The following is a 13,685-nucleotide window of genomic DNA, read 5'->3' on the forward strand; positions in this document are numbered from 1 at the left end:
GGTCCACAAATCAGTAAGTGATGAGCAAAAGCAAAAGCTTATTGGTGAAGAACTCGAACACAAACTACAGTAGTTGTTGAAAACTTTATTCCTCCGTCGTCAGAAACAAAATAAATATATAAAAATCTGCATTAAATAACGTGCTAAGGTTTGCAAGGGTCGACTGATTAGCAAGTGGAAAAAAAATACGTGTCATGTCAGGAAAATAGGTTAGCAGCTCCAACGCACTTCTTCCACTCTCATACACAAGAATTCATTGTGGCGGCCTCAAATGCACAATACTGTGTGCAGCAAATGAAAAAAAACCTTGCGAAATGTGTACAAAAGGCAGAACCTTCCCCCAGCCCCCCTCCCCCTTAAATCACACAATTAAATTTTAAGCCAAGGTTTAGATGAAAACACCCAGTTCAAATGATCTATAAACTATCACCTCATCCAAAAGATGTAAGAAGCAGCTAAACAATCATGCCATAAGAAAGGCATTCATTCAGACAACAGACCAGCTTTTCCATATAGTGGAGGAAAAGACCAATCTATTTAAAAGCAACATATTGAAATAAAAATAAGATGAAAATATGGCAGATTTGTCTTAGATTGTGCTAATAGAGCAGGGGTGCACAAACTTTACAGTCTGCGCCCCCCTGCGTGCGTCCCCCCCACCCAATACCTTGTCTCCAGTGTCAAATGACGCAGCGGGGTAACTTGACATCACATTATCATGGCAATGTGACGTCACCCCGTGGCGTCATTTGACGCGTGGCCGAAGGTAAGGGAAGTTATAGAGGCCTCACCGATCCCCCGGCATTGAATTTTTATGCCTTTGTTAATAGCGCGGGGCCTCTGTAAGCACCGCGCCCCCCTAGAAAATCTCACGCGCCCAGTTTGCGCACCCATGTACTAGAGAATAGTACTGTATAAGATACTGTGCTGATGTTTAATGGCATAAAATAGAATTGTTTTACATATTTTGTAACTCAGTTTGTTAAACACACAGATCGAGAGTCTCACTAATCGCTTTGAATTTATAAAACCAAATCACACGTTTAGCCTTGCAGGTCTACACTTGAGCATGTATACATTTTTTCCCCATGACATACTGCTACAGAGGTGGAATATCGGATTGAAAGAAACAAACTCGAATAAATGAGATATTTGTGGAACTACACAACAGTAGAGATCTCCAGCAGCAGCATGACATGGGGGAGTAGCACTGGATAAGATGGCTACTTCAATAAATTGGTCTAAGCCACTCTGAAAAACCTTTTAGGAGTTTTCTGTAATCAGCATAAAACAAAATCATTTTTACAATGACCTTCCACTAAAGTCATATTCCAGACTACTGGAGTGTGCTAAACTTTAGGTTTCCCAAAGAAGCTTTTAGTAGCCAACTATGGGCGAAGTTCACCAATCTATACATATATTAAGCAATTACAGAATATCTTTAAAAAAAAAAAAAAATATGTATTTCATTGTGGAGACTATGGGGCCGATTCTGTATGTGCCAAAAACAGGTCAATCAGCTGCTTCAACACATATAGAATCAACCCGACTGTATAATTCTGTGGTCTCCAACTATTTTTGGTTAAGGAACCCCAAGTGAAATTCTGAGGAACCCAACCCTCTCTAATAGCACGTCTGTGATTAGATGCATTGTAAATTCTTCTGTATTTGATAGTTTTCAAATGACCAGAAAATTGCAGGGAACCCTTTAGAGATGCCCGAGGAACCCTGGTTGAAAAACACTGGTATAACTGTGCGCAATCTAACAATGATTTCATTATATTTTGATTACCATAAAAACCTGCATTTAGACCAGGTGGGCACAATCTTTTTACCTTGCGACCCCTTGCTGGCTGTCCCCCTCTCTTCGCGACCCCTCCACTTACCTTGATTCAGACGTCGTGGCGTCACATTGTTATGGCAACGTGACGTCACATGACCCACACAGCGTCATGGCGAAGCGTCAGCAGGAGCGTCTAAATCAAGGTAAGTAAGGTTTACAGATGCCCTGCAGCTCCCCAGGCATTAATTTAAATGCCTTTGGGAAGCGTGCGGGGCCTCTGTAACCCCCGCGCCCCCCGCAGCGAGTCTCACGACCCCCGCCCCCACCCCCCCACTTTGCGCACTGCTGCCTTAGACCAAAAAAAAACATCTGGTAACCATCATTGTATTGCACCTTACAGTGCCACACGGCATAACAAGGTACAGCAGCAGGAGCTCAGTTACTAGGAGCACAGAACTACATTATTTTCTGCGATGTACACACTTTGTAATTTAGGTACGGAAAAGGCCTTAATTATTTAACACAAAGTCAAGATTCCCCGCTGGTACCGCAGGCTGGCAGCCATGTTGTTTAAAAACATGTTTAGTTTTAAAGCAATTACATGCAAAGCTTTCAGAGGACCGTTTCATGAATACAAACACAAAGTTGAGCACCAAATAGCTTTTTTGTTTTTAGCCGTACGTTTCTCATCAGCAGCGGTGTGTCTTCTTTACTAGAAGTCTCTAGGCTTAGCGCACTGGAGATTAACATGAAGTTCCCCAACCATCAAAGTGTTCATTCATTTGGTTGTACAGTCGCTATCAGTTGGATTGCTGTGCAGTCCATATTGCAGAGAAAATGTAAACTTTTTTAAGACCATAAATGACCTTATTTTTAAGTCAGCTGCAAGTTTTTTTTCTGCATGAAGTCCAGGAAACAGTTTTAACTCCATAGTAGCTTTTTCATCATGTTACAATTGCACTTAGAAAAGAATTCTTAAGAAACGCGCTGTCAACGAAAGAGTCTCCACACCGCTTCTTTAGCTGATCTTCAAGAAGATATTCAGCACGTTAGCAACTCAGCTTTGTTTGTTGCAGGTTGAGGGACAACTTCACCCTGCATGAACTCGTCCTACAAAAAAATAAAACAGAAAATGCTCAATAACCTACATACTGAGTGCCTGTTCTGCCATTTCATTTCTGATGGTTTATTTTTCTACTGGAAAAAAGCCTATCGGTTTACATATTTTTTGTTGTAAAAGATATATCTCATATATTTATAATAAAAAACTGATATATATGTATACATATATATATATATATATATATAAAACTAAAAGTTTGGTTGTGTGTGGGTTTGTGAGGTTGCGGCTGCTCCCGTGCTTGGCAGCGGCTCACGCGGTGATTGGCCTGCGGGGTGGGGTCACGTCACAAACACACATGCCCTCGCCCTCACATGCTCCTCAAACCGCATGCCGCCGCCTCACACCCGGTCCGCCGCTGGTGCCCCGCATCACCGCAACTTGCACCATCACTCCCTCACCCCGCCGCCTCACAACCTACACCCAACCTCACAACCTACACCTGGACTGTCGCCGGCCCCCCGCATCACCTCCAGTCGCACCCCTGCCGGATCACATCGTCCACCCGCCCCGCCGCCTCCTCTCCAGCCGCACCGCCACGCCCCTTCACCTACAGTCGCAACCCCGCCGGATCACAGCGTCCACCCGCACCGCTGCCTCCCCTCTGCAGCTTCCGCATCAGGTATGGGGGACAGAGGGGGGGGGGGGGAGATGCAGAGTGGGAAGACATGCAGGGAGGGTGAGAGATAACCACCCACCCTGTCACTAACCCAAAGTCACTAAAACCCACCGAGCTCTGAAGGGGGGGCAGGGGAATTGATCTTGTTCAGGACATATCAAAGAAGGAGAAAGCACTGCTTTGTTCGAAAAGCGTGAGGTGATTTTTTGCCATTCTTTAATATGTCCTGTACAGGCATACCCCGCATTAACGTACGCAATGGGACCGGAGCATGTATGTAAAGCGAAAATGTACTTAAAGTGAAGCACCACCTTTTTCCCACTTATCGATGCATGTACTGTACTGCAATCGACATATACGTGCATAACTGATGTAAATAACGCATGTGTAACAGGCTCTATAGTCTCCCCACTTGCGCACAGCTTCGGTACAGGTAGGGAGCCGGTATTGCTGTTCAGGACGTGCTGATAGGCGCATGCGTGAACTGCCGTATGCCTATTGGGCGACATGTACTTACTCGTGAGTGTACTTAAAGTGAGTGTCCTTAAAGCAGGGTATGCCTGTATAAGTCTTTACAGTATATTGTTTCTACTGATTGAGATCCCACGGTATCTGTTGCTAGCTGTGACTCTGGACGCCTTTGATTCACCGTTTACTCTTCTATTGTTTGAAGACGCCACTGGGATCAAGCAGCAAATCATATTGCTACATCAAGACTGCAACGCGAGATCACAGTGCATTCGTGACGGCCATTCTACACAATCACACGTTCCGTTCAGAGGCAAGGAAGCCATCTCCTTAATAGGACCCAGGTAGGCGAGTGAATTTATTATACACGCTTCTAGAGGACTATATATGATACACGTTACTTTGAATCTACTAATCCCACATACACGCAACAACGTATCTTATTACTGTGTTACTCCTTTTTCCTTGGGCATTGGACAGCCCTTGGTTACCCTGTGTGGGTGTATAACTACTATTTATACTGCAAATCTAAATATGTTAAACTATATTGACTAGGGAGGCCAAAAATTGCTGCTTCGCTCTGTTTCCAAACGGGGCTATTTATTTAGAGCTCAAAATTTCAGGAATCCTTAAGAAAACCAAGTTTGCTGTCATTCATTTACACCGCTAGTCACCCAGCGATTCACAGCTTTGTGTACAAGTAATCACCTTGTCATAGATAACTCGGACAACTAACGAACAGCTGGGACAGGTGGCGACGTCTTCCCCGTTTTCCAGGTCTTCCTAAAGTGCAGAGGATTTTAGAGAACAAAAATGTTAAGAATTATAATCATCATTAAATACAAAAGAATCAATCCCACAAAAAAAAAAAAAACGTTACAAGACACAACACCTAGTAAAATCCCGCAAAATGCTGGTTATGGATCTGTATTACTGTGCTCTTTTTTGCATTATTGTGGATGGCGAACATGGGGCAGTTTTGGAACCTTTGTACAAACACCTGATGTTGGAAATGATCCCATCTACTATGGATTGTATTTAATCTCCAGTAAGGCCACACTTTCTATATATTTGTGTATGTTTAGATGTGCGCCTCTGCTATCAACTCCACATGTACTTCCAAGGGCAGGTTCATATTGCCTTTGCCCGTGCGGAGGCTTGCGCGCCCGTGACGTCACCCACGTGAAGCGGGTGCGTTTTCCGGACATGCTAGACGCTGCCGGGGGCATGCTAGTGACATCACAGAGCTGGTTCGCCCTCATTGGGCGAACTGCTCACATGACCTGCCCATCGCACCGAGAAATCAGTTTCAAATGATTCCTCGCTGTATATGGGTGCAATCAATGCCTTAAGGCAATGTGATCGCTCTGCGCACCATGGACTTAGCCTAAGGCTACATCCCCTCTAGCGCTGAGCGGGTGGCGCTTGCCGAGGTCACTTTGTGCAAAGTGAATTCTCACGTCCCTGCTCACGCGGAGCGGGCACGCACACTCTCCCAAGCTTGGCGCTTGGAAAGTAAAAAAAAAAAAAGAGTGTTCGAAGTGCGCTCAATAGGCCCCCCTGTGCAACACCCACGCGCGCTCGCAAAATTCACAGGACACCCGCGCTCATGCTTGGAGAGTTGGTGACGTCACCACACAAGCATGAGCGCGGTCAGCGCCAGTGGGGACACAGCCTAAAGCTGCACTTTTTACTCTTAACGTGTCTGTAGGCCGCCCAACATATCCCATAGGCTGAGGCCAGAGTGGCACTGAGCGGGCGGGCTCACGCTGAAATGTTATTCTCTCTATCCACTACAAACGCCTCCCTCCTGGCCCATGCCCAACATCACCATACACCCTGGATTATTCAAAAGCCTTGCACTATCTACTGAATGTTGGTGGAGAACCCTGAAAACAAGCACTCCAACCACCGCCCACTCAATTGGCAAAAATCATAAAGTTACAACTTGCAAACAACTACTCAAATTTCTACTCATACTATTACTCTCTTTAGCAGGTGATATTGAAACTAACCCAGGCCCTCCCACTTCAACTCTATCCCATACCCCAGAAAATACCCCCTTCAAATTCCAAAAAGGCCTATCTCTCGCCCATATAAAATGCCCAAACTGGATGAACTAAGGGCATGGTGCCTTATGCATAAACCAAAAGCCATCGTTCTCACAGAAACATGGCTAACCCCTAAAACCCCTGATGCACATATTGCCAATCAGGGATACTCCATTTTTAGGAGAGATAGGTCAAAGAGAGGAGGAGGGGTGTTATTTTATATTGCAGACACCTTACAATTTACACTGGTAAACTGCCCCCCAAGACCAACCTCTTTTGAAATCCTAGTTGGCAGAATCTGCCTCCCCTCTTCTAAGCCCATCTTGCTTGCTGGCATCTACCGCCCCCCTAAAGCCCCTCTACAATCTCTGACTGATATCACCCAGTTTCTTGGCTCCGTTTCCTCTCTGAATGAGAAGAGTGAGCTGCTAGTTCTTGGGGATTTCAACTTCAATTGGCTTGACCCTAAAACCCACAAAATCCACACACAAATCAAGTCGCTTAACCTATCGCAACTCATTTCCCAACCCACACGGACAAATCTGAAATCGCACAACCATTCCCTGCTTGACTGGATTCTCTCCTCAAATCCCAGCAGAATCCAATCCTCTGGCATCCTTCCTGACATTTTCAGTGACCATGCAACAGTGTCATGTGTAAGGAAAATTAAAACGCCCCAATCAAGCCCTAAAGTTCTCCTCACTAGAACATTTAGAAACTTTAACCCACAACAATTTCTGGCTGACCTTACCAACTGCCCTTGGCACAGAATCGATTTAATTTTTGACCCTGATTCTGCGCTCGACTATTTCCAATCCGAGTTCTTAAAACTCTGTGATACCCATGCTCCACTACGCAGAATAAGGGTACGGGGTGCCCACCTTCCATGGGTTACACCTGACCTTATAATACTCTACCAGTTCAGGGATGCCTTGTGGAAAAGCCACAAAATAACTGGCACTACCAAGGATCTCAATCACTACAGATGCCTGCGGAACATGTGCACAAGGCAAACAAGGCACGCAAAAGCACAATATTACTCTGACAATCTCCTCCAGAACACATCAAACCCAGCTAACTTCTGGAAGGTTATCAACAACATATTCCAGCCTTCTAACCACCAACAGCCAAGTAATATCACTAAGGGCGATATTACTCTGACAAACCCCACCGACATTGCAAATGCATTCAATGATTACTTTGTGGGGTGTGCTACTAACTTATTAGCAAAACGCAACCCAAACCACAAACCTGAACCTCATCCTGGGAGTACCCCTATAGCCCCACCCCCTCCCAACTTTGCCCGCAATTTTCAATTTGGCCCAGTATCCGAAGAGGAGATTACACAAGCGCTTCTCAAATTAAAACTAAGCAGCCAATGTGGACCTGACTTACTACAATCTAGGTTCCTAAGACTTGGTGCCCCAGCAATTGCCAAACCAATTGCTTCCATAGTCAACTCTATTCTGTCTGCTGGCCATATCCCTAAGACCTGGAAAGCTGCCAGAGTTGTCCCAATCTTCAAAAGTGGGGACAAAAACACTGTCTCAAACTACAGACCAATCTCCCTACTCCCAATCCTATCCAAAGTCATGGAAAAATGTGTCCACTTCCAATTAAGCGATTACTATAACAAGACAAATTTTCCTAGCCAATTCCAATCTGGCTTTCGCCCCAAACACTCTACCGTAACTACCCTGCTAAAAGTTTGCAATGAAATCCATTGTGGAAAGGAACGGGGTCAACTCACTGGTGCAGTATTCCTAGATTTTGCAAAGGCTTTTGATACTGTTGATCATGCTATCTTGCTCAACAAACTCCAGAGCTCTGGAATAGGGATGCATGCTTTAAACTGGTTTCAGTCCTGCCTATCAGGTAGATCCCAACATGTGTCCATCTCTGGCGCTAACTCTAACCCCCTGGCTATCACCTGTGGCGTCCCGCAAGGCTCTGTTCTGGGGCCCCTACTCTTCTCAGTGTTCATCAATGATCTTCCCACAGCTTGTCAGGAAGCTTCAATACACATGTATGCAGGTGACACAATCCTATATGCACACAGCCATAGCCTCTCTGACCTTCAACACATACTTCAGTCTGACTTTTTCAGACTCAAAAACTGGATTTCCCAAAACAAACTGTTTTTAAACACTGACAAGACTGTAACAATGGTGTTTGGGACCAAGACTAAATTTTTAAAGCTTCCAGTGACTGAGCTCCAGATTACAACCAACATTAACACCACCCTAACTCCTGTTACTAGTTTTAAATACCTGGGCATATGGTTTGACTCCCACTTAACATTCGGGATGCACATTAATATCCTTACAACCAAGACCTATGCCAAACTAGGGGTACTCTACAGGAACAAATCCTCCCTAAGTCTCCTGGTCAGAAAACGTATCGCACAGCAGATGCTAATGCCAATTATTGACTATGGAGACATAGTATATGGCTCGGCACCTCAAACCCACCTTAGCAAACTTGACACCCTCTACAACTCAATTTGTCGTTTTGTTCTCCAATGCAACTATAACACACATCACTGCGAAATGCTCAAAGAACTAGATTGGTCATCACTCGAGTCTAGGAGCAAGTTCACCTTTCCTGTCTTGCCTTCAAATTCTTTATGGGCAAGCTACCCAGCTACCTGAACAAGCTCCTCACCCCTACCACATGCAGCACCTATCACCTGAGATCAGACTCAAAGACTGTTCATGGTCCCAAGGCTCAACAAAGTATCCGGCCGTTCCTCCTTCTCTTACCGTGCACCCCAAAACTGGAACAACCTACCGGAGACTCTTACATCTACCACCAGTCTAAGTTCTTTCAAATCTAAGGCTGTCACACATTTTAAAGTGGTCTGTAATTGTTTCATACGCCCATAATACAAATTATGTTTAACTGTGCATGCAATGTCTTGTATATAATGTATACCCTGTTCATTATGTAACTGTATTTGTAAACATGTATTATTTGTCTTAACTCTGTGCCCAGGACATACTTGAAAACGAGAGGTAACTCTCAATGTATTACTTCCTGGTAAAATATTTTATAAATAAATAAACAGATGTAACACATTGCGGCAATGTATGTGGCCAGTGTGAGCGAGCGCCTGAGCATGCGTGGCGCTTAGCTGCTTGCCAAGCAAGCAAATTTTAATTTGCTGCTTGCTTGCGCCGCCGCACATGAGCGTCTGCACGCAGCCTTAGGCCTCATCCAGGGTGGGTAGAGGCGCGCTGGTGCTCCAGCGCTGCGCCCTGCTCGGCCAGCGATTCCTGGCCGGCTAGGTGCGTGCACGTCTGCAGCCTCTACGTCATAGAGCTGGTTCGCCCTCATTGGGCGAACCGCTCACGTGACGCGCTTGCGAGCGGCAAATTCAAATTTGCTTGCTCGGCAAGCGGCGGAGTGCCGAGCAAGAACGCCCGCCCGCTCACGCAGGAGACGTGCATTGTCGCAACGTGTCCAGTGTGAGCGCACGCGCACACGCACCCACTCAGCACCACCCTGGACGAGCCCCTAGATTGCAAGCTCTTCGGGGAGGGTCTCCTGCTGCATTATTGTCATTGACCTGTTGCACTTATCCCCCTTGTCAGTAAGTTATTTACCTTCTAATGTTAAGCGCTGCACACATTTCTGGCGCTGTATAAATAGAAGTAGATGAAACATGTAAGGCTGCGGTTCCAGTCACCGCCCGGCTCCAGTCCGGTCGGTCCCAGTCCCTACCTTGTCGCGCACCTTTCCCCAGCGGTGCGCGACAGGTTTTCAGGGAGGCAGGGGAATTTGACCTCGACATCTGCGACTGGGGCGTGGCCACGCCCCCGCCGGCAGTTCAGCCAATAAGGGCGAACCAACCGTGGGACGTCATGGCCACGCCCCCGCAAACCCACAGCCACGCCCCCTCCCGTCGTAAACCTTCCCTCTCCCCCCCAGACCGCAGATCGCAGTGTAGCGCTGTGCACGTGCCGCCCCCCCCCCCCCCCCCCGCCGGGCGCGCGTGTCACAGTGAAGACTGGGGACTCAGCCTAAGAGCACATACAAGTAATTCCCCTGCAGATGTGGCACAGTATGGAAGTGACAAAATGCACAGAGAGAATAAACACAGAAGTAGTAGTATAAGGCTGCGTCCAGGGTTGCAGCAGCCGTGCGGAGGCGCGCTGAGGGAAAGCGGGTGCTTTCCCTGGCCTTGGTTAGCGCGCCATACGGGGGCGTGTCAGGGGGCGGGCCAGTGACATCACGGAGCTGATTCGCCCTCATTGGGCAAACCGCTCACGTGACCGGCCCTGCGCTCCCATGAGCGCTTGAAACTAAAAAAATTCTAAGACCTACACTTCCGCACGCTTGCGGAAGCGTGCGCGAGCCCCTGCTAAAGCCACTCATTGCAGCTACAGGGGCTCACTGGTAAGCGTAAGCGCTGACCATGCCCGAGGCCTAATGCAGCATGTGACAATACACAGGGATATAACACAGAAGTAGTAGTAGTATAATGCAGTATGTGACACAATGCACAGGGATATTACACAGAAGTAGTAGAAGTAAAATGCAGTATGTGACAATGCACAGGGATATAACACAGAAGTTGTATAATGCAGTATGTGACACAATACACAGGGATATAACAGTAGTAGTTGTATAATGCAGTATGTGACAGTGCACAGGGATATAACACAGAAGTAGTTGTATAATGCAGTATGTGACAATGCACAGGGATATAACACAGAAGTAGTTGTATAATGCAGTATGTGACAATGCACAGGGATGTAACACAGAAGTAGTAGTATAATGCAGTATGTGACACAATGCACAGGGATATAACACAGAAGTAGTTGTATAATGCAGTATGTGACAGTGCACAGGGATATAACACAGAAGTAGTAGTATAATGCAGTATGTGACACAATGCACAGGGATATAACACAGAAGTAGTTGTATAATGCAGTATGTGACAATGCACAGGGATATAACACAGAAGTAGTTGTATAATGCAGTATGTGACAGTGCACAGGGATATAACACAGAAGTAGTTGTATAATGCAGTATGTGACACAATGCACAGGGATATAACACAGAAGTAGTTGTATAATGCAGTATGTGACACAATGCACAGGGATATAACACAGAAGTAGTTGTATAATGCAGTATGTGACAATGCACAGGGATATAACACAGAAGTAGTTGTATAATGCAGTATGTGACACAATGCACAGGGATATAACACAGAAGTAGTTGTATAATGCAGTATGTGACACAATGCACAGGGATATAACACAGAAGTAGTTGTATAATGCAGTATGTGACACAATGCACAGGGAAATAACACAGAAGTAGTAGTAGTAGTATAATGCAGTATGTGACACAATGCACAGGGATATAACACAGTAGTAGTAGTATAATGCAGTATGTGACACAATGCACAGGGATATAACACAGAAGTAGTAGTATAATGCAGTATGTGACACAATGCACAGGGATATAACACAGAAGTAGTAGTAGTAGTATAATGCAGTATGTGACAAAATGCACAGGGATATAACACAGAAGTAGTAGTAGTAGTATAATGCAGTATGTGACACAATGCACAGGGATATAACACAGTAGTAGTATAATGCAGTATGTGACAATGCACAGGGATATAACACAGAAGTAGTTGTATAATGCAGTATGTGACACAATGCACAGGGATATAACACAGAAGTAGTTGTATAATGCAGTATGTGACACAATGCACAGGGATATAACACAGAAGTAGTAGTAGTAGTATAATGCAGTATGTGACACAATGCACAGGGATATAACACAGTAGTAGTAGTATAATGCAGTATGTGACAGTGCACAGGGATATAACACAGAAGTAGTTGTATAATGCAGTATGTGACACAATGCACAGGGATATAACACAGAAGTAGTTGTATAATGCAGTATGTGACACAATGCACAGGGATATAACACAGAAGTAGTAGTAGTAGTATAATGCAGTATGTGACACAATGCACAGGGATATAACACAGTAGTAGTAGTATAATGCAGTATGTGACAGTGCACAGGGATATAACACAGAAGTAGTTGTATAATGCAGTATGTGACACAATGCACAGGGATATAACACAGAAGTAGTTGTATTATGCAGTATGTGACACAATGCACAGGGATATAACACAGAAGTAGTTGTATAATGCAGTATGTGACACAATGCACAGGGATATAACACAGAAGTAGTAGTATAATGCAGTATGTGACACAATGCACAGGGATATAACACAGAAGTAGTTGTATTATGCAGTATGTGACACAATGCACAGGGATATAACACAGAAGTAGTTGTATTATGCAGTATGTGACACAATGCACAGGGATATAACACAGAAGTAGTTGTATTATGCAGTATGTGACACAATGCACAGGGATATAACACAGAAGTAGTTGTATTATGCAGTATGTGACACAATGCACAGGGATATAACACAGAAGTAGTTGTATTATGCAGTATGTGACACAATGCACAGGGATATAACACAGTAGTAGTTGTATTATGATGTAGTATGTGACACGGCAGTGACTCCGGTAGCCCCGCCTCCCCGGTACCTTGGTGACGGCGAACCTGTCCCCGCACGGGCACGGGTAGTAATAGGTCTCCGTGTCCTCGTCATACTCGAAGTCCTCGATCTCCACCTCGTCGTGGAAAACGGACATCCCGTGACAACGCACCGGCGCGAGGACCGGAATCCAACAGCCAGCACCCGGCACTTTCTGACTTCCGCGAGCACGCTGTGCTGTGCGACGCAACCAACACGTCGAATGCTCGCGTCACTGCAGCGAAGCGACAGGCGGCCATCTTTGATTCTGGCAAAGCCATCGACGTATTGGAAGCGGTGGGAACGATAGATGTGATACGCTGCGTGTCTGTACATCACTTATTATGTCAGCTATGTAGTGGGTTGGAGCTGTCTTTTGACTGTACCCCCTGGGGGGGGGAGGGGGGATTACTGACCAAGTATTCTTATTTATCTGGGAGTCTCGGACCTTTTACACTTTCTCCCTGTTATAAACTTTGCTCAAACTAATGGAAGCTGAGATGACCCCAATTACCCCCCCCCCTCAATCCCCGTATGTGACTGCAGGTCTCTCTCTCTCTCCCCCTATGTGACTGCAGGGTCTCTCTCTCTCCCTATGTGACTGCAGGGTCTCTCTCCCCCCTATGTGACTGCAGGGTCTCTCCCTATGTGACTGCAGGGTCTCTCTCTCTCCCTATGTGACTGCAGGGTCTCTCTCTCCCCTATGTGACTGCAGGGTCTCTCTCCCCCCTATGTGACTGCAGGGTCTCTCCCCCCTATGTGACTGCAGGGTCCCCCCCCCCCCTATGTGACTGCAGGGTCTCTCTCTCTCTCCCCCTATGTGACTGCAGGTCTCTCTCCCCTATGTGACTGCAGGGTCTCTCCCCCCTATGTGACTGCAGGGTCTCTCCCCCCCCTATGTGACTGCAAGGTCTCTCCCCCCTATGTGACTGCAGGGTCTCTCTCTCTCTCCCCCTATGTGACTGCAGGTCTCTCTCCCCTATGTGACTGCAGGGTCTCTCCCCCCTATGTGACTGCAGGGTCTCTCCCCCCCCTATGTGACTGCAAGGTCTCTCCCCCCTATGTGACTGCAGGG

The 13,685-nt window shown here is 46.1% G+C and overlaps 1 protein-coding gene across 1 annotated transcript; it reads right to left on the reverse strand.

Annotated features, from left to right (window-relative positions):
- Positions 1–2,115: 2,115 nt before the first annotated feature.
- DPH3 (diphthamide biosynthesis 3) lies at positions 2,116–12,809 on the reverse strand. Its single transcript, XM_075590441.1, has 3 exons — positions 12,621–12,809; positions 4,699–4,773; positions 2,116–2,893 (listed from the first exon to the last, which is right to left on the reverse strand). The coding sequence occupies exons 1-3, from the start codon at positions 12,726–12,728 to the stop codon at positions 2,825–2,827; spliced, it is 252 nt and encodes an 83-aa protein (XP_075446556.1). The 5' UTR covers positions 12,729–12,809; the 3' UTR covers positions 2,116–2,824.
- Positions 12,810–13,685: the final 876 nt, after the last annotated feature.

This window comes from Ascaphus truei, chromosome 3 (assembly GCF_040206685.1).
Source record: "Ascaphus truei isolate aAscTru1 chromosome 3, aAscTru1.hap1, whole genome shotgun sequence".
NCBI lineage: Eukaryota > Metazoa > Chordata > Amphibia > Anura > Ascaphidae > Ascaphus > Ascaphus truei.

Bases quoted from the DNA above. Each gene is read 5' to 3' on its own strand.
- DPH3 (XM_075590441.1), bottom strand. From the start codon at position 12,728: ATGTCCGTTTTCCACGACGAGGTGGAGATCGAGGACTTCGAGTATGAC. The intron at 4,774-12,620 runs GTACCGGGGAGG...TCTGCACTTTAG, and splicing joins ACAGGTTCGCCGTCACCAAG to GAAGACCTGGAAAACGGGGA. The intron at 2,894-4,698 runs GTGATTACTTGT...ATTTTTTTGTAG, and splicing joins TCCGAGTTATCTATGACAAG to GACGAGTTCATGCAGGGTGA.